Source organism: Pipra filicauda, unplaced genomic scaffold, assembly GCF_003945595.2.
Source record: "Pipra filicauda isolate LSUMZ 115617 unplaced genomic scaffold, ASM394559v2 scaffold651_size339498_pilon, whole genome shotgun sequence".
In the NCBI taxonomy this organism is placed as follows: domain Eukaryota; kingdom Metazoa; phylum Chordata; class Aves; order Passeriformes; family Pipridae; genus Pipra; species Pipra filicauda.
The window spans coordinates 155,403-174,744 of NW_024104811.1; the positions used below are offsets into that span (position 1 = coordinate 155,403).

Consider the following 19,342-nt stretch of genomic DNA (forward strand, 5'->3'; position numbering starts at 1 on the left):
CATGGCGCCATCCGAGGCTCCGCTGCCGCAGGGGTCTGGCACCCGCTCTGTCCCAATGGCACCAAACTGGTTGTGGCAGTCGCCTCCTCCAAGCTCCTCAGCCCAGTCCCTGCTGCTGGAGCTGCCACGCTCCTGCTGGTGGGCACTGCCCCAGGTGGGCTCCTGGGCCAGGAGATCAGGGCAGAGGGAGCCAGGCACATCTTTCTCATTGACCCCAACATGCCTGGCCTGGCCGACGCTGCCCTCACCGGACCAGCTCAGCCGGCCTGGGATCAGCTCCTGCCCTTCCTCCATGGGGAGCACAGAGCCATGCTCCCTATCCCGGGCTGCTCCACTGGGGCTGAACTCCCTGTCCTGGGCCTCCACATCCCTGGTGCTGGACCTGTCGCCCCAGGCCACTCTGCTGGGGCTGAACAACTCCCCGTGCCGGGTCTCCATGTCCCCAGCGCTGTGCCCATCATCCCAGGTTGCTCTGCTGGGAGTGAATCCACTGTCCTGGGTCTCCATGTTGCTGGTGCTGGATCTGTCACTCCAGGCTGCTCCGCTGGGGCTGAACTCCCCATCCTGGGTCTCCAGGTCCCCGGTGGTGCACTCGCTGGCTTCAGCCAGCCGGCTGGGGCTGAACTCCCGGTCCTGGCTCTCCGTGTCCCTGCTGCTGGATCTGTTATCCCAAGTCAGCCTGCTGGGGTTGAACTCCTGATCCTGGCTTTCCATCTCCCTGTATTCACCAGCCCAGGCTGGCCTCCTGGGGCTGAACTCCCTGTCCTGGCTTTCCATGTCCCTGATTTCACCAGTCCAGGCCGGCCGGCTGGGGCTGAACTCACGGTCCTGGCTCTCCATGTCCTGAGTGCTGTACCTGTTATCCCAGGCCACTCCGCTGGGGCTGAATTCCCGGTCCTGGGTCTCCACATTGCCAGTGCTGCACTCGCTGCCTTCAGCCAGCCGGCTGGGGCTGAACTCCCTGTCCTGGCTTTGTGTGTCCTTGTATTCCCCAGTCCAGGCTGGCCGGCTGGGACTGAACTCCCGGTCCTGGCTCTCCATGTCCCGGGTGCTGTACCTGCTGTTCCAGGACGGTCGGCTGGGGCTGAGTTCTTTGTCTGGGCTCCCAGTGTCCCCAGTGCTGGATCGGCCAGCCCAGCCCAGCGTAAAATCCTCATCCTTGCTCCTGGCATCCCGGCTGCTGTATTTACTGGCCCAGTCCGGGGTGAGCTCCCTGTCCTTCATCTCCATGTCACTGGTGCCATACCTGCCCGCCCAGGTGGGCTGCCCGGAGTCAAGCTCCTCTGTGCTGCTGGCACGGCCCAGGCCATAGCCCGGGCCCCACTTGGCTGTGCTGTTGCCAAAGTCTGGATCCCGCAGGCAGCTCTCCCCAGCACCGAGGGACTGGGACCAGTCACTGCCGCCCAGTTTGGTGTCTGCCATCAGCTCCGTCCCTCTGTAGTCACTGCTCCAGCCCTCCCGGGCGGTGCTGAAGTGCCCATCCGGCCTGGTCCCAGCACTGTCGCTGCGGCTGCTGTCCCAGTCGGATTTGGCCCTGAATTCCTGGTCCTGCTCGGTCTCAGCAGGCCAGTCTCTCTCCCTGGACACAGCTGGGCAGCTCCAGTCAAAGGTGCCGGCCCGGCGAGGGCGGCCAATGCCAAACTCACTGCACAGGTCCTTCCGTGACCAGCCCAGCAGGCCCTGGGGGGAAGGGGGAAAGGAGTGAGAAGAGTTAGAGGGGGGCATAGCCCTGGCTCCTGCAGCAGCAGAGTCGGGGAGAAAGGGAGAAATGCCCTGGGGTGCCCAGGGTACACGGCACAGCAGGACCCACCCCAAAGGGAGGCCATACCCTGCCACCTGCCCCTCACCACACGCTCCCGCTTGGCCTCCATCCACACACTCATCCCATCCTGTGCTGTCCCCTCCCATCCCATCACCCAGTGATGGAAGAGCCCACCCCACACTAACCCCACAGAGGCCCCCGCACCCCCTCACCTCTGGCGAGCCGTGCCCTGTGGTGTGGGCCCCAGGTGACGCCAGCAGCTCCGTCAGCCAGCCCGGGTCGGCGTGGGGGTCGGGGCCCTGTGGGGGTCCTTCGGCCTGGCCTGGCCCCCCAGGGCCCTGCAGGTCTTTGGGGCTGTCACCTGCCCAGGCCAAGTCAGCCAGAGGGGCTGGATCTGGGGGGGCTGGTTCCAGGGGTGCAGCTGTGGTGATGCTGGGCTGGGTGGGGGGCTCAGGCTCAGCTGGGTGCCAGCCAGGCTCTGTCACACGAAGTGGGGACTGGGACCCAGGGGTGCCTCGCTCTACCTCCCCTTCCTCCTCCTCCTCCGTCAAGCCCTCAGCCTCTCGCTGGGCTACGGGACCCCCTGGGCATGGAGCCCCCTCTGCCCTGCAGCTGTCAGGCCCTTCAGAACCACTGTCCTCCGGGGGGCTGTGGGCTGCAGCCTCCCCATCCGACTCTCCCTCTTCAGAGAGCCCCGAGTCAGGCGTCTCCCGGATGGGGGAGCGGGGGGGAAAGGCCGACAAGCGTGTCCCCCGCGACGGGAACGTCCACTCGAAGGACTGGGAAAGGCTCCAGCCGGACTCACTGCCCAGGGAGGGCTCAGACAGGGGGTCTCCGGGCCGGGGCAGGGCACTCAGTGAACCCCCCAGCTCCCCCAGGCCCTGCCCCGTGGGTGGGGACTGCAGCACTCCCTCTGAGGAGCGCCGCAGTCCCACGTCCCGGGGAGGGGAGCTGAAATCGGGACCCTCGCAGGACTGTGGGGACACTGCGGAGTCATCGGGTCCCTCTGGGGAGCCTGGGGGACGAGAGGCTTTGGCAAGGGGTGGGCTGGGGCGGCCCAGGTACTCGGCAGCAGCCTCAGGAGAGCCAGGGGGGCAGGTGACTCGGGGGGGCAGTTCGGGAGTGCCAGGGGGGCTGGCAGTGTCAGGGGAACCCTCCCCGGGAGTGTGGGGGGAGCCAGGGGAGCGGGAGGTGCCGAGATGGGGTTTGGTGGCTGAGGGAGCACCTGGGGCCTGGATGGAGGGGGCAGGGGCCTCGGCTGGAGGCTGAGTGGGGGATTCGGGGGAGCCAGGGGGTAGTGTGGGGGAGTCAGGGGCCAGGAGCTCAGCGGGGGCATCGGGAGAGCCGGGGGCTGGGGCAGAGGGCTCGGGAGGCTGGAAGGGAGCTCCTGGGGCCGGGGTCGGGGAGGTGGGGGGCCGTGGGGAGCCCGGGGGTCCGAGGGCCCCCAGTTGGAGAGAGGACAGCTGTGGAAAGAGCCAGTGGGGGTCCTGTCACTCGAGAGACACCCCCAAGCATCATCCACCCCAAACCTCCGGAGGGTCTCTCCCTCCAGCCCCGCTCCCCTCCCTGTACCTGGGGCAGGAGGTGTGCCAGCACCAGGCTGCTCCTGCGTGACTCAGCCCGGGCGGCTCCTGGTGCCCCAGCCCCGCTCCCAGCTCAGCCCTCCGCTGCCCCCGGAGCACCCAGACAGATGGAGAGGAAGAAATGAAGCAGAAGGAAGTCAGGACCCCCCAGCCCAGCCGCCTGCCTTGCCTGGGACTGGCATCACCTTTGTCCAGCACCGTCGGGGTTTGCCCTCTTGCCGGGGTGACCTGGGGCCACTGCCCGGGCTGTCACCCGTGGTGTCACTGAGGCCCGGTGTCCCGGTCACCGCCCCGAGCGAGTGCAGTGCGGGGAGAGGGACTGGCGGGGAGCCCAAGGGGCCTGCCCTGCCACATACCTGCCGGGTCACCAAACCCCGGCTGGTGACTCACAGCTGCTCCCTGCCCACGGCTGGCACCGGTGCTGGCATACGCCACCCCCACACCCCTGGGCCCCGCGCTGGGGGCCCAGCGCAGGGGGCACTGGACCCCCCAGAAGGGGCAGCCAGCACCCCGAGGAGAAAGGAGAGACACGCACCCCGCAGAGAGGGAGCCCCGGAGGAGACAGGAGAGCCCCGAAGGAGAGAGCCCAGGAGCGGAGCCGCCGCGACGCCGGAGGGCGAGGCCAGCACTCACATCAGGAGGGGACGGTGGCCTCCGGTGTCCACGGGGGTCCCCAGCACAGCGTGGCCCAGCTGGGGGGGAGCCGCTGCAGAGAGAAATGGGGAAAGAGGGTAAATCCCACTGGATGCCGCAGGGCCCCTCTCCTCCCACCCACTGAGGCAACCCTACTCCAAACCAGCCTCCATGGCTGCAAGGGGCCAGGGTCGGGCCCTGCCATGGCTGCACGCCGGGCCCTGGCTTGGGCTGCCAGGGGAGGGAGGCGAAGTGCTCCCAGCCCCTTTTCTGGAAAGTTTTTGGTCCTTTGGGAGTGAGTTTCTCACACTCTGGTTCAGAGCAGCCCCCGCCCAGCTCTCCCTGAGGTGCCCAAGTTCTCGGGAGCATGGCCAAGCCCTGGCTCCGGCCCAGAACGTCCCGGAGCTGGGAGTCCCGCTGATCTGCCCGCTCCCTGTGCCTTGGCACGGCCCAGCAGGGAAAAAATAGTGAGGCTGGGAAAACAGGAGTGTTTCCCCGGGGAGCGACCCCCTGCCCAACGGCTGGCTCGGAGCCCACCCACAGGGCTGCAGGCAGCTCCTGGTCCAGGACAGCCCGTCCTGCGGCTGGCACTAGCCTTCCCACAGAGGCAGCTCGAGGCGCTGTGGCTCAGGAGGAACCCAGGCCTTGTGCCGGCGACCAGACCTCAGCTCCGTTACATTCCCGCCCCAGGATGGCTCGGAGCAATGTCCCGTGTTCCCACTGCCACTCTCCCCCTGGGGTGGGTCTCTGGCCCCTCACCTCGTCTCAGCCACGGAGTGTCCGTCATCCCCCATTCCCAGCTCGCCCGCCGCAGGTCGGGGTGCGTGTGGGGCTTCACCAGGGGGGTCTCCATCCACCTCCCCGCTGGGACGCCTCCGGAAGGCGGCGAAGGTCTTGGAGCCGAAGCGGGAGGAGGGGTCGGGACAGAAGGGCGAGAGCCAGGCCCTGTCTGGGCTGCCCGGACCCTCCCTGCTGTCCATCTTGGCCAGGATCTCCTCCACAGTGGTGCCTGGGAAGCGCTCCGGCCTGGCAGCCACCGGCACCGGCGTCACCTTGAAGGGCGCGGGGCCCTTGCGCGAGGGGGTCGGCGGGGCGGGGGGCACCTCCTCCTCGGCAGCTGCCACAGGGGGGGACGGGAGACCCTTCCCGTTGGGGGTCTCGGGTGACCTGACAGTGAAGGAGGGGCGGCGGAGGGGCCCCCCCGTGCCACCCCCGCTGTAGGGCTGCGGCCCAGCCAGGCGGTTCATCTTCTCGGCCGAGGGCAGCTCGGGCCGGGGGTGCCGTGGGCCCGGCACAGGGGGCGGCACCGGGGGCTTGGCGGGCATGGCCGGCTTGGGCAGCACGCGGGGCTTGGGCCGCACCGGCGGCTTGGGGCGTGCGGTGCCTGCGGAGAGCCGGGGACGGGGTCAGGGGGTGCAGCGCGGCCCCCCCAGGCTGAGAACAGCCCTCGGGGGGCTGCCCCAGCAAACCCCCGCCCGTGGCACTGACCTTTGTCGGGGCTGCCGGCCAGACCGGCCCCCCCAGTGCCGGCGGGGGCGGCGCAGGGCACGGCGGGGCGCAGGGGCTGCGGCTGGGAGGCCATGGCAACACGGGGGGCACGGCGAGGGGTCAGCCCCTGGGGAGAGAGAGAGGGAGGGAGGGAGGAGCGTTTTGGGGGTCACCCCGTGCTCAGAGAGACACAGCAGCAGGCGGGGGGGTGCCCGATCGCCTCCCGGCCCTGTGCCAAGGCCCGTCCAGCTGTGCCAAACCACGGTCACACCACGGTAACACCCTTGGTACACCGGCCTTGGCTCACCTGAGCCAGCCTGGCACGGGCAGCGGCCCCAGATATCATCCCGACCCCCCACCACCGTAACCACATGGACCCCCTGCGACACTCTCGGCGCCGTGTGGCCGCTCCCTTACCTGCCTGACCCTGCGCTAACCTGTCCCAACGCACACGTGTCACCACCACCGACCTCTGCCAACCCCCGATGGCCGGTCTGGCCCCCCGTTTGCCCCGGTCCCCACTTCGGCCCCCCGCCCTGGTCACCCGCCGCCCCTTCCCCCGGGCCCCCGGCAGCCCCGGAGGCACCGCCCGAACCCCCGAGAATTGCCCCCCCAGCCCCATCGGCGGGGCCGCGGGTGCCCCACTCACCTTCCCCACAACAGCCTCATGTCCGGGGCGGGCCGGGACACACGTGGGGGGCGCAGGGCAGGCGGGGAGGGGGGGTTACCGTCCCCACGGGTCTCACGCTGCCGCCACCGCCTCTCCCGTGACTCACCGGGGCTGCGGGGACAGGAAAAACCCGCTCGGTGCCTCCTCCCGGCCCTGCCCTCCTTCCCTCCCTCCCCTCCCTGCCTCGCTCCCTCCTGCCCCCGCCGGGGTCCAACCCCCACCCCCAGATCCCCCTCCCTTCGCCTTCCACGGGGGAACGGCCGCCACAACGCACATCTGGAAACGATCGGGCCCGTTTCCCAGCACGGGATGGCGGCGGGGCCCCGGGATGCGGGTCCGGCCCCCCCGGGGTCCTCCGCCAGCGCGGCCTATCCCCGTTGCCACGGCAACGAAGCCTCCGCTCGAGTCGCCGAGTAGGCCACGACCGCGGCCTAGCGCCGTCCCCATGACAACGGAGCCCCCCACCCAATTCGGGGGTCCCGCGCCCGTGGCGCGCCGCCCGGTCCGAAGATGCGGGGTGCCCCGGCGGGCACCGCGGGGATCCCGGTCCCCCGCAGCCCCATCCCGGCGGACCGACCCCCTCTCACCCTCCGCCGCCGCTGCTAATGCATATTCATGAGCACCCCCACTGGCCACGCCCCCAACGACAGGGAGGGGCGGGGCACAGCGGCGCCGCGTGGCGGGCGGACCATAGAGAGGGGCGGCCAGAGAGTCCTCCAAAATGGGGCCGGGGGGGACACCCTAGAGACCTCCAGGAACCCCCAAATGACCCTCAGGGCGCGGGGACAGCCGGCCAGGACACCCTGGACACCCCCTGGACCCCCCCCCCCGTAAATTATCCCATTCCGGGGGTCCTCCCAACAGTGGGGCCTGCCGCCAGAGTGGCAGCAATCACCATTGAGGTGGGTTGCCATGCCAACAGCGCCCCACAACTCCACTTGGGGGTCCGTTGTGCCCACCGTGAACCCGCGCCTCCGGCCCCGGGGAGCACAAGGGACCCGGGGGGCTCCTGCTTCCCCGCAGCACCATCCCAGTGGTGCCAGTAAAGGCGGTGGAAAGAGGGGGAACAGGCAGGCATGGGATCCCCCCGGGGCTGGTTCCAGACCGGGAACTGCCCGCAATCAAACACCGGAGGGGAAAAGGGACTTAATCAGATCAGCCCGCTCATGAGGGAGATGGAAAAACCCCCAAATGGCATCAGGATCGAGCGAGGGGCCGTAATTAGGAGCCCTGATGGCTGAGCAGGGGCTGGGGGCCGCTAATGGAGGGTGGGGAGAGAGTGAGGTCAGCCCTGGAAGCGGTTCAAGGAGGGGAACAAGCTCCCGGATGGCTGCGGGAAGGAAGGAGGGATGGGGGGAGCCGGCCCCGCACCCACACAGACGCCCTCGGCGGGGTTTTTTTATTCAATCCAAGTTGCCATGTGAACAGACCCAAAATACAAAAAAAAAAAAAAAAAACACCACCAAAAAAATTAACGAGTGAAGGAAAGAAAAGGAAAGAAACCCAAGTGTTTAAAAAAAATAAATTGATGGGGAACAGGGGTGAGGGGGCACTGAGGAGCCTCCAGCACCTCCTGCCACCACGAGGTCTCGCACCCCCAGCCAGGCACGAGGGGCTGGGGGGGAGGAGGGCCCCCCAGCCCTGCTCCCGGTGGGAGCCATCCCGAGCCCAGGACCCCGGTCTCTGCCGCGGGGCCGGCCCGCCCAGTCCTCTCGCCGACCTGGGAACCAGCCTGGAGCCAGCCGGGATGGGGCTAATCCGAGCCGGACGCCGAGTCCTCCGAGCTGGGGGGTGGGCTGGCAGCCCCCTCCTCCTCCGAGTCCTGCGGGCAGGGCACAAGGAGATCAGCAGGGGACAGTGAAGGAAGGGCAGCAGCCCCCACTCTTCCATCTCTCCTGTGCCTCCACACTGGGGACAGGGTGATGGTGGTGACTCGGGGACAGGGTGATGGTGGTGACTCGGTGATGGTGATGACTCGAGGACACCCCCCAAGGGATGTGACTGTATACTACAGACACAAGGTAGGAGAGGGGCCCAGCCCCTGCGGAGACCACCAGGTTGTTCCCCCAAAAAGAAGGGCTGGGACCCCCCAGCCAGGACCCTCTACCTCCTTCTTGCTCTCTGCAGAGGAGCTCTCGTCACTGGACACAAACTCCTTGCTCTTGAAACTGTCGCTCGTGCTCTTGGCCGGGGATTTGGAGGACGAGGACTTGGAGGTGGCACCTTTCTTGTCCCCTTTCCCCTTCATCTGCTTCTCCTGCTTCTTCTTCTTCTTCTTTGACCTCTCCCTGTGCCGTGTGGGGAGAGGAGCAATGTCACCTGGCTGGCAGCCCCCCAGCTCTGGCAAGGCACTGGTGAATAGACCGATTTTGGGGGGCTAAGCCCTGCCAGCCCCTTGCCCAGCACACTTACCCCCTGTGGCTGTCGGCCTTGCTGCCCACACTGTACTCCTTCATGGCCTTCTCATAGTCCCGCCTGGCATCTTCTGCCTTCCGATCCCACTCCTGTGACCAGAGAGCAGGGGCAGCAGGGCCTTCCCTCCTCCTCCACCATCTCCAGCACCCACCCACACCCCACCCTGCTCTCACCTCATCCCTCTCCACCTCTGATCACCCAGCCCGAGGACGTCCCTTCCCCTTCCCAATTCCTCCCAGGAGCAAGGAAGGGTCCCTCACATCCAGCCTCTCCTCCCAGACCAGGCCCAGCTCTGCTGCCCCAGGGGAGCAGCCCAGTCCTCCCATCCCTCACCTCCTTCTTCTCCTTGGACATGGCCTTCCAGAGCTCCCCAGCCTTCTTGAACAGGTCGGTGATGCTGATGCCAGGGTGGTCCGACTTGATCTTCTCCCGGTTGGCGTTCAGCCAGAGCATGTACGCCGACATCGGGCGCTTGGGAGCGTTGGGGTCCTTCCCCTTCTTGCTCTGGGAGATCGAGAACACTCATGGAGCCCCAGCACGCCCCACACCCAGCACCCTGGCACCCCGCTCGCCTCTGCACCCCCCCAGCAGTGCAGCAGCCCCTCACCTCCTGCTGCTTCTTGCGGGGCTTGCGGTCCTTGACGATCTTGGCCTTCTTGGCGGGTTTCTTGTCGTCGCGGTCGCTGTCGCCGTCGCCGCTGGAGGAACTGGCCGAGGCGTTGCTGTCGAACCTGTGGGGGGGGCAGCGGCCTCAGCGCCCGGCCGGCAGCCAGACCTGCCCCCAGAGGCTTCCCGGGCCGGAGCTGCCGTGTGCTCCTGTTAACAGCCCTCGGGGGAATCGCCTTCCACGAACGTGGCTCACCGTGTTCCGCTTCCTGGACATCCAGGGCTCAGCTCCCAGCCCCCCCAGCTCCCACCACGCTGCTGCAGGGACCATGGCCCCCACCCACCCTTGCCCCAGCCCAGGGCTTTAGCCCTCCTCCCGCCGTTCTCTTTCCTGGCCAGAGCAGCCAAGGCCTCCTCAGGAACCCCTGATTCCTTCTGGAACTCTCTCACGCTGCCTAATGGTGTTACAACAGAGTGAGCCCAGAACTGTCCCTGCTGCCCAACATTCCCAAATCCAGGGCTATACAAGGCGATCTCAGTCGTGCTGGGAGCATCCCCCAACAGCACCTTCCTAAGGCCCTTCTGGACAGAGCCCTGCCCAGCCTCTACTCACTCTTCAGCCACATCATCATCCTCTTCTCCAGGGTTGAAGGACTCGTCTGGAGGAGAGAGCAAGGGATCAGCACATCAGATAATCATGAGGGAAAGGAGCCAGAGCACAACACCAGCCCCCCACAGCCTCCTGCAGCCCCAGCCCTCACCTGTCTCCTCCCCGGATCCATCGCTGCTGTCGTTGGCGTTCTCCTCCCGGATCTTGCCCTCCTCCTTCATCCTCTCCAAGTAGGCGTCGTGCTGGTCCTCATCAGAGTCGGCGTATTCATCGTAGCTCTGCTTCATTCCCTGTGGAGAGGCGGGATGAGAGCTGCTCCCTGAGCACCCCCTGCACACCCCCCACTCTGGAACACAGCCCCTGGCATGGCCCTGGGCACGCACAGGGTGGAGGATGGACACAGACACGTCCCCTCCTTCCCCACCATCAGGGCCCTGGAGAGAGGGGCAGAGCAGTTATGTAGGTTAGGGGGGCCCTCGCACACCACGCTGGGGTTAACTGGGTTAGTCAAGGACCACCACAGCCATGCACAGGAAACCTGCACCAGGAGGAGGAGGAGAAAGAGGAAGGGATATCGCACGGACCTTTTTCCTCTACAAGGGCAAGGAGAGAAAAGAGAGGTGAAAAAAGGAGGGAAAAGCAGCCGGATTTCGGGAGAAGGCAGGCCCCGCACGGCAGGTACCTCCTTCAGCCCCCGGTTCTTGATGTTCAGCTTCTTGGCATTGACAAAGTCGAAGAGCTTCCCGTACTCCTCCCTGCGGGAGAGCCGACGGTCAGGCCTGGGCTGCCAGGGAGCCCCAGTGAGCACGGCCAGACCAGCCCCACAGCCCAGAGCCCAGAGCCCAGAGCCACCTCTCAATGCTGCTGAAGGTGTACTGCGTGCCCTGCTTGGTCTCAATCTCGAAGTCGAAGGAGCGGGTGGTGGTGGTGCCGCGGGCGAAGTTGACGAAGGAGATCTCGTCGAAGCGGATGTGCACGGGCGGCTTGTGCACGTAGATGAAGCCCCTCTCCAGCGGGTACAGCAGCCCCGAGCTGGCCTTGTAGGAGCAGGTGATGCACTGGGCTCCGGAGTGCCTGTGGGGCAAACGTGGCTGTCCAGCACCCGCGGGGACAAACGCTCTCCCTGTGCCCGCCCTCGCAGCCAAAGGAACCAGCAGCCCTGCTTCCGGGCACAAATCACACAGACCCCCTTCCCCATGGCCATGGGAATGACAGGGAAAGAGAGGGACTGGCCCTGCAGCCACTCACCCCTGGAAGTTTCCGGGCACGGTGATCTTGCGGTTCACCAGTGCCTTCATCACCCGGCTGACCATCTCGTAGAGGGACCCCGACATGTTCTTGGTGAGCCGCCCCTCGAAGCGCTTCTCCACCTCCTCCCTGCACAGCCAGGAGGGCAGAGGTGAGAACGGGACGCCAGGGGCTTGGTACTTCCCTCGGGATCTGGGCTGGGGGGCCTCGGAAGCGGCCTGGCAGCGAGGCAGCTCACTCGTTCATGTTGAGGGTCAGGGAGATGTCCTCATCCTTGGAGAACAGCAGGATCAGGAAGTGGTATCGGGTCTGGCCTTGCTTTATCGGGGGGTCCAGGCTGATCTGGAAAGAGAGGGGGAGGCGAGGACCTGAATCCCCCTGACCCACCCCTCACCCCTCTTCCCGAGGGAAGGCTGACCCCTTCCCGCTCACCACAAAGAACATCTGGCGCTGGTCCTTGTGTGGGAGCAGGAAGAGGCGCAGCACGGTGGTGTAGGGGATCTTGTAGTCGAAGGTCTTGCCGTGCAGGTGCAGGAAGGTGGGGTAGATGCGGATGTCGTAGCGCCCGCGCGGCGTCAGGCACTGCAGCTCCCGGAAGATGCAGATGGCATCGCCGGTGGCCTGGATCACATCCGCCTTGGACAGCACGTTCTGGGCGAAGGCCTGCGAGGGACGGGATCACAAAGGGGCCCCCGCCGCCACCCCGACCCCTCCCCGGCAGCCCCACGCACCTCCACGGGGTCCACGCCGTCCTCCTGGGTGGGCGGCACGTAGAACCGGACCTCCATGAGCGAGACCTCGGCGTCGTCGTTCTGGTGGAACTCCAGCGTCACCTCGTTCTTGCCCGTGGTGCACTGGGACACGTTGCTGAGGGGGATCTCGAACACGGGCTGCTCCCCGATGTCGAAGGACAGCAGCTGCCCTGCGGGGGCCGTCGTGGCCGGGTCACTGCTGTGCCCCACAAAGCAGGTGCTACACACATGCCACCCCCTCTCCCAAAACCCCAATGCCTCTGCTCTCCTCCCTGCGTTCCCACCCTCCCAAATCTCCAGGCTTTCTCCCTTCTGGCTGCAACCCTGGAAATGGGCACTGATTAGAAAGAGGTAAGAAACTGTCTGTGCTCATGTCCTCTGGTCTCAGAGCAGGGGGGACATCCACCAGCTCTCCTGGCTCCTTTGGGAACCGGCAGCTCTGCCAGGTGCTCACAGCTTCCATGCTGAGCACTGTCTGCACAATGTTCCCCCGGGATTTGTGATCCACAGGTACCTTACTCTCCTGGGATGGCAAATATCCTCGCAGTCCCCAAAAGCAGCTGCTCCCAAGAGTAGGGCAGGGATGGCAGGAACAGCCACACTGGTGGGAACAACCCACCCCAAGGTCTCAGGGCTGCCCCTGATACGGTGGTGCCAGGACTCACCTCCAAACCTCACTGTGCCCCAGTTCCAGCCCTTCACACACAAATCCTTCTCTGCCAGCTCCAGGCAATAGTGGGCCTTGAAGAAATCCGAGAGCTTGTCAAACTCCTGGGCAGGGCAAGAGGGAGAGAACAACCATCAGGAACCATCACATGCCAGTGGGCGCTGCCCAGAGCCCCCACAGAGACACAGCCCCCCAGCACGGAGACACAGGGGAGCAGAGCTGCTCCAGGGCTCACAGGGAGCACGGCTGGATCCGGGACGGGGCCAAGGCAACGGGAACAAGGACTCACCGACTCCCGGAACCCGTCGTACTTGTAGACGTGGCCATTCTTGGTGAGCAGCTTGAGGCCGTGCCCCAGTGCCACACGCCGCCACACGCCCTCGGCCAGCTCCGAGGCCTGGATGTTGTCCACCTTCCCCGTCTTGCTGTTCTTGAAGATGACGCCCTGCCGGCTGAGCCGCAGCCGCCCGTCGTTCTGCGGGACAGCCGGGCCTGAGGGGGGCACGGGAAGGACCCCAACCCCCCCACAGCTCCTCACCACGCAGTGTTCGCTCCCCCCTCCCACCCCTCAGGCTCATCCCCGTGTGTTCCCCCCGGCTCACCATGGAACCCTTCACCTCCTGGTAGATCTCATTGAACTCCAGCGTGTCAGCCATGGCGGCTGCGAGGCTGCTGGGGCACGGGAGGGGACGGGGACGAACGCACAGAGGGGTTCAGCGGCCCCTCCAGCCCGGCATGCCCGGGGCAGCGGCACGGGGGTCAGTCAGAGCAGCTGCGGGGAGGGACAGTGGGTGAGCTGGGCCGCCGAGGGGCCCCCTTGCCCTCCGCAGCGCCCCCAAAACCAACCCTGTGCCCCCTCAAACTTCCCCCACGCCCGCCCCGACGCTGCCTCTCGGGGTGGCACACGAGAGAGGGGGGCGACCTGGGGGGCGACCTGGACAACCTCCGGCCCCTCTCACTCCTTCCCCATATATTCCACCCTCTGCGCCCCTCGGCCACCTCTGTATCGCCCCGACACCTTCCGTGTGCCCTCACACCTCATGGGTCTCTCCCCCCGCCCGCCCTTCTCTTCACCGGAACGGCCTCCCCGCACCCCAAATCCCTCCGGGGCCTAAGCTCACACGCGCCCCTCGGGCCTCTCCCCGACCCCAGGCCTATCCCCCGCCCTCCTCCCGGGGCCCACCCCCGACCTCAGGCCGGTCTCACCCTGCCGGTGCCCCCCCCCCGGTCCCGGTGCCCCCCCGGCCCCTCCGGCCCCCCCGCACCGCCGCCGCCTTTCCCGCCTGCGCAGCGCGAATCGCGCGGAACCGCAGCCGCCGGAAGTCGAGGGGCACTTCCGCAATGGTGCCGCGCCACGCCGCGTCGGCGCCCCCTGGCGGCGGGGAGGACAAGCGCAGGCGGAGGACCCCGCCCACAGAGGCGGCGGGGGCGGGGCCAGAGCGGCCGCTCCCCCGCCCGCCGCTCTGCCCCGCCCAGCACCACAGAGATGGTGGGCCGGCGATGCCGGACAGCGCCGGGCGAGCCCCGTGACGTCACCGCGGGGGGACCCACCCCCCTCCCCAAACCCAGGGCACCCCAAAGTGGGGGGACCGGACCCCCAGAGCGGGCCGCGGGCCCCGAAACCCGCGGGCCGCACACACGGGGCACCCCTCCTGCGCGCCCCCCCCGCGGGGGTGTGTCGTTCCCCCCCCCCCAAACCGGGCACCCCCAGAGTGGGGCGCCCCCCGCGCCCTCCGTGCACCCCAACGCGGGTTGGGGTCCCGGGTGTCCGGAGGCGGAACCCCAAAAGGGGGATCCCACCGCAGGGACCCCCGGGCAGGACCCTGCCTGCCCCCCTTCTCCATCTCCCCACGAAGGGGGGGCGACCCCTCCCGCCCCCCCGGGCTGTGCCCCCGCCCCCGGCCCCCGCCCTGCCCCCGCCTCCGCCCGCCCGCCCGCACCGCCCCGGCTTCCCGCACCCCTGCGGGCTGCTGCCCACACCCTGCCAGTCCCCGCGTCCTGCTGGTACCCCTGCCCGCACCCCTGCCCGTACGCCTGCCTGCACGCCTGCCTGCACCCGCACCCTGCCCTGCCCGCATCCCTCCTCACTGCCCGCACCGCTGCCCTGCCCTGCCCTTCCCGCATCACCCTCCGCTCCTGCCTTGCCCTGCCCGCATCCCCGCCGCCGGCCGCCCCCCTCCCACCCCGCGCCGCCCATGTCCCCCCTGGGCCCCCGCACCCGCTGGGTGAGCGACTTCTTCTCGTACGAGACCACCAAGTCGGTGGTGGTGAAGAGCTGGGTGGTGGGCGCCGTCAACCGCGGCGTCCAGCTCCTCATCCTCGCCTACTTCGTCGGGTGAGCCCCCCCCGGCACTTCCGGGACATCCCCCCGGAACATCCCCCGGGACCCCTTTTCCCGAGATTTGCCCCCCCAGGACCCCCTTCCCGGCTCCGCGGGGTGTGACAGCCACTTGCTACTGCAGGTGACACCCGGGGGTGACGAGGGCGATGGGGGGTTGACAGCGAGGGGTGCGGGGTGAGGAGGTGGCCAGGCCGGGAGCGGCGGGTGAGGGGGCGGAGGAGGGACGGGAGAGAGGGTGACAAGTGTGTCAGTGCCGGGAATTCAGGTGTGCCGCTGGGGTGGCACAAGGGGGACAGCCGGGAGAGTGTGCCGGTGGGGTGACACCGTGGTGACAGCCGGGACAGTGTGCCGGTGCGGGTGACAGGAGGGTGGCAGCGCGGGTGACATGATGGGGACAGCGAGCAGAGAGGGTGTCGGCGCGGGTGACACAAGGGGGACAGCCAGGACAACACCTCGGGCGGGCGACGGGGAAGGGGACAGTGCGGGTGACACCGAGGGGCAGAGCAGCAGCGGGGGTTGACAGAGGGGGGGGTCCCTGTCCCCGGGTGCTCCTGGGGGGTGACAGCGGCCACCGGCGGGGGGTGACAAGCGGCAGTCACCGCCGGTGCTGGCAGCTCCGGGGGGTCCTGGGCGTCGCAGGCGGGTGCCGGGGGGTGTCCGGGGGTGGCTGTCCCCAGCGTCACCCGCCGTGCCGTGGCAGCTGGGTGTTCCTCCACGAGAAAGCGTACCAGGTGCGGGACACCGCCATCGAGTCCTCCGTGGTCACCAAGGTGAAGGGCGTGGGGCGCTACGCGGGGCAGGTGCTGGACACGGCCGACTACGTCACCCCCCCGCAGGTGAGGGCGAGGGGCCGCCGAGGGGCGCGGGCCACACCCTGGCGCGGGTCGGGTGACGGCGGCGTCCCCCAGGGCACCTCGGTGTTCGTGGTGGTCACCAAGCAGATCCGGACCGAGGACCAGGCGCAGGGCGTGTGCCCGGAGGTGCGGGGCGGGCAGGGGGAGATCGGGGGGACCCCCCTCTGCGAGCCCCCCGCCCGCTGACCCCCGCCCCGCAGAGCGAAGCCGCGTTCCGCTGCTCGGCCGACCGGGACTGCCGCGGGCTGAGCCCGGCCACGAGCAACGGTGAGGGACCCCCGGGGGCGCTGGGGAGGGGAACGGGCACGGCTGGGGGTGCTGAGGGGGCCAGGGGGAGCCCGGGACTGAGTTCGGGTATGAGCAATGGTGAGGGACCCCCGTGAGGGCTGAGGGGGGAACGGGGGGCTGAGTGTGGGTACGAGCAACGCTGAGGGTGGGAATGGGGGGCTGAGGGGTCCGGGGTGGGGCCAGAGACTGAGCCCCGCCACGGGCAGTGGTGAGGGACCCTCAGGGGGGCTGAGGGGGCCAGGGGAACCAGAGCTGGCCAAGGGCTGAGCCTGGATACGAGCTATGGTGAGGGACCCCCATGAAAGCTGAGGCAGGAATGGGGGGCTGAGTCTGGGTACGAGCAACGGTGAGGGACCCCTGTGAGGGCTGGTGAGGGACCCCTGTGAGGGTGGAGGCAGGAATGGGGGCTGAGTCTGGGTACGAGCAACGGTGAGAGACCGCAGCGGGAACTGGGGGCTGAGGGGGCCGTGAGGGAACAGAGGCTGAGCCCCACCGTGGGCAGTGGTGAGGGACCCTCAGGGGTGCTGAGGGGCGAACGGGTGGGCTGAGGGGGCCAGGAGAACGAGGGGGGGGGGCAGGGGCTGAGTCCAAGTATGAGCAACGGTGAGGGACCCCCATGAGGGCCAAGGCTGGAACAGGGGGCTGAGGGGGCCAGGGGGAGGCCGGAGGCTGAGCCCCACCACAGGCAGTTCTGAGGGACCCTCATGGGGGCTGTGGGTGCCAGGGTGCTGATGAGGGAACTGGGAGTCTGGAGGAACAAATGGTTCAGGGTCCCAGGAGTGCTGACAGGGATCTGGGTTCCCAGAGGTGCTCCTGGGAGTACTGACACGGATCTGGTGTCTCAGGGGCGCTGACAAGGGTCCAGGGGTCCCAGGGTTGCTGGCAGGGGTCGGGGGGTCCCAGGGGTGCTGACATGGGTCTGGGGTCCCAGGGGTGCTGATGTGGGTCTGGGGTCCCAGGGATGCTGACGGGGCGCTGTGTCTCCTACAACGCAACCCTGAGCACCTGCGAGATCCAGGGCTGGTGCCCGCCCGAGGTGGACACCGTTGACGTGTGAGTGGGGCCGGGGGCACACGAGGAGACACAGGGAGGAGAGGGGGCCGTGCCCTGCCACCATGTCCCCAGGGTCACCCCTTTTCCCCCAGCCCCATCATGCTGGAGGCCGAGAACTTCACCCTCCTCATCAAGAACAGCATCCGCTTCCCACTCTTCGGCTTTGAGAAGTGAGTGGCACAGGGGAGACATGGGGAGGGGACATGGCAACAGGGGGACACAGGACATGTTGACACAGGGACAGGCACATCCCTCCATGTCCCCCCGTGTCCCCTCGTGTCCCCAGGACCAACCTGCCACCCCCTGGCAGTGGGGTGGAGCTGGGCCGGTGCCGCTTCCACCCGCAGCTGCAGCCCCTGTGCCCCATCCTGCGCCTGGGGGACGTGGCACGCCTGGCCGGGCAGGACTTCCCTGCGCTGGCCGCCACCGTGAGCGGGGGCACGGGGGGCACGGGGGGCATGGGGGGGAAGAGGGAGAGTGTGGGGACGTGGGGGCACAGGTAGGTGGGATGTGAGGGCATGAGGATGTGGGACTTGGTGACACAAAGACTCGGGACGTGGGGATGCAGGGATGTGGGACATGGGGGTGCGAGGCACGGGACGAGGGGATTATGGGATGGGGGGAGACGTGGACATGGGGAAGCATGATGTGGGGACACAGGATGCAGGGATGAGGGGTGTTGGGAACAGGACGTGGGGATACAGGAGCACAGGGCACGTAGCGATGTGGGACTTGGTGGTGTGGTGATGGAGGGTCAGAGGGACATGGGGACACAGGCACATGGACGTGGGCGCATGGGGTTTGGGGTGTGGAATGTGTCTATAGACATGGGAATGTGAGACTTGGGGACTTGGGGATGTGGGATGTGGGTATGTGGGACACGGAGCATGAGGCCGTGGGAATGTGGGGCTGTGAGGCTGTTGAAACAAGACACTGTGGGAACAGAGGTGTGTGGTGCCATGTGGCTGATGTGGGGCCGGGGCAGGGGGGAGTGCTGGGGATCAAGATCGGGTGGGTGTGTGACCTGGACCGGGCCTGGGAGCGCTGCCTGCCCCACTACTCCTTCACCCGCCTGGACAGCCTGGCCCGGACTCCTGCCCCCGGCTACAACTTCAGGTACGGCCGTGCCGCCACCGCCACACACCCGGCACAGGGGTGTGCGCTGCCTGGCACGGCCCCGTGTGCCCCTGTCCCTGTGTCCCCGTGTCCCCACGCCCCCGCAGGCACGCCAGGTACTACCGCTGGCCCGACGGCTCCGAGCGCCGCACCCTCACCAAGGCCTTCGGCATCCGCTTCGATGTCCTGGTGCACGGCAGCGTACGTGTGGGGCCGGGGGCTCGCGGGTCTGTGGCAGGGGTGGGGGCTTCCGCCGACAGGGGCTCTGCACCCCCCAGGCCGGGAAGTTCGGCATCGTCCCCACCCTCATCAACACAGTGGCAGCTTTCACCTCCATCGGTGTGGTGAGTTGTGCCCATTCTCAGCCCTGGCGTGGTGGCACCTCCTGTAGCCATGGGAACACAGCACAGCCCCGGGGCGACAGTGGGGGACTGGGGGAGGGTCAGGGGGTGCCCCATAGCGCAGGGCCCCCCACCCCAACGACGCTGCCCCCAGGGCACGGTGCTGTGCGACATCATCCTGCTCAACTTCCTGAAGGGCGCCGAGCACTACAAGGCCCGCAAGTTCGAGGAGGTCAGACGTGGGGCCGGGGTGCCGTGGGATGGGGTCACCTCCGGGGGGCTCGATCGGCCCTGTGCTTGGGGCTGTGTAGGGCTGGCTAGTGGGGGCAGTGCCCCTGAGCCCCCCCGGGTGCCCTGGCTGTGGGGCAGTGACTAACCCAGTGCCCGGCCCCACAGGTGCCAGAGGCCGGTGCGGCCGCGACCCCCGCCACCCCCACGACGTGTCCCCCAGGGGCACTGGGGGGCTGCACTCGGGACAAGCAGTCCACTGACTCAGGCACCTTCTCCCTTGGCCTCTAGCCCTGGTGCCACCTACCCCGCTGAGGGGAAGCCCACGGCTGGGTGAGGGGCTTGCCGGGACCCCCGTCGGGCTCCTACTGCCCACCCAGTCTCCACACTGAGCCCCATCCCACTGTCCCCAGTGCCCACCCCGCATGCCCAGTCCCAATCCCAGTGTCCCCAGTGCCCTGTCCCTTGCCCCCGTGGTGCCCCCATGCACCCTCCTCCGGCACCTCCCTGCTCCCTGCCGGCCCCATACCGGGGGGCTGCAGCCCCCTACAATAAACCCGTGGCTCGCAGCACCCACCCATGTCCAGCCTTGGTTATGGGGGGGCTCTGGCAGGCAGGGTTGGGGTGTGAGAGCAGAGGGAGGGGAGGTCAGAGTGCTGCCCCTGGGCAGGGGACCCTGTCCCCCCC

At 68.0% G+C, this 19,342-nt stretch overlaps 3 protein-coding genes across 3 annotated transcripts in view; 1 reads left to right on the forward strand and 2 right to left on the reverse strand.

Moving 5' to 3' along the window:
• TNKS1BP1 (tankyrase 1 binding protein 1) overlaps nt 1-6,816 on the reverse strand; it is a 16,338-nt gene extending 9,522 nt beyond the window's left edge. Inside the window, exons 1-7 of the mRNA XM_039388473.1 lie at nt 6,724-6,816; nt 6,116-6,247; nt 5,467-5,593; nt 4,738-5,362; nt 3,979-4,051; nt 1,975-3,225; nt 7-1,680 (exon numbers count right to left, since the gene is read on the reverse strand). Of these exons, the coding sequence (XP_039244407.1) occupies nt 7-1,680; nt 1,975-3,225; nt 3,979-4,051; nt 4,738-5,362; nt 5,467-5,560 (3,717 nt within the window). The 5' untranslated portion in view covers nt 5,561-5,593; nt 6,116-6,247; nt 6,724-6,816. The remainder of the gene's footprint in view (nt 1-6; nt 1,681-1,974; nt 3,226-3,978; nt 4,052-4,737; nt 5,363-5,466; nt 5,594-6,115; nt 6,248-6,723) is intronic.
• An 814-nt stretch (nt 6,817-7,630) lies between these two features.
• SSRP1 (structure specific recognition protein 1) lies at nt 7,631-13,782 on the reverse strand. The gene is made up of 17 exons (XM_027718006.2): nt 13,700-13,782; nt 13,037-13,206; nt 12,724-12,909; nt 12,433-12,538; nt 11,747-11,937; nt 11,448-11,678; nt 11,254-11,357; nt 11,016-11,144; nt 10,620-10,841; nt 10,450-10,522; nt 9,919-10,057; nt 9,771-9,816; nt 9,159-9,282; nt 8,885-9,055; nt 8,549-8,640; nt 8,244-8,424; nt 7,631-7,958 (listed from the first exon to the last, which is right to left on the reverse strand). The coding sequence occupies exons 2-17, from the start codon at nt 13,088-13,090 to the stop codon at nt 7,890-7,892; spliced, it is 2,118 nt and encodes a 705-aa protein (XP_027573807.1). The 5' UTR covers nt 13,091-13,206; nt 13,700-13,782; the 3' UTR covers nt 7,631-7,889.
• Nucleotides 13,170-19,229, forward strand: P2RX3 (purinergic receptor P2X 3). Its single transcript, XM_027718017.2, has 13 exons — nt 13,170-13,192; nt 13,630-14,769; nt 15,476-15,611; nt 15,684-15,755; nt 15,830-15,896; nt 16,877-16,970; nt 17,063-17,140; nt 17,257-17,398; nt 17,956-18,086; nt 18,194-18,287; nt 18,365-18,430; nt 18,582-18,659; nt 18,824-19,229. The coding sequence occupies exons 1-13, from the start codon at nt 13,170-13,172 to the stop codon at nt 18,944-18,946; spliced, it is 2,244 nt and encodes a 747-aa protein (XP_027573818.2). The 3' UTR covers nt 18,947-19,229.
• Nucleotides 19,230-19,342: the final 113 nt, after the last annotated feature.

Excerpts from the sequence above, each read along its gene's own strand:
- SSRP1 (XM_027718006.2), bottom strand. The coding sequence starts at position 13,090 with ATGGCTGACACGCTGGAGTTCAATGAGATCTACCAGGAGGTGAAGGGT. Across the intron at positions 11,145-11,253 it reads CTGACCCTCAACATGAACGA|GGAGGAGGTGGAGAAGCGCT; the intron begins GTGAGCTGCCTC and ends CTGGCTGTGCAG. Across the intron at positions 9,283-9,770 it reads GATGATGATGTGGCTGAAGA|GTTCGACAGCAACGCCTCGG; the intron begins GTGAGTAGAGGC and ends CCCCCCCCACAG.
- P2RX3 (XM_027718017.2), top strand. The coding sequence starts at position 13,170 with ATGCCCGGGGCAGCGGCACGGGG. Across the intron at positions 15,612-15,683 it reads ACTACGTCACCCCCCCGCAG|GGCACCTCGGTGTTCGTGGT; the intron begins GTGAGGGCGAGG and ends GGCGTCCCCCAG. Across the intron at positions 18,660-18,823 it reads AGGCCCGCAAGTTCGAGGAG|GTGCCAGAGGCCGGTGCGGC; the intron begins GTCAGACGTGGG and ends CCGGCCCCACAG.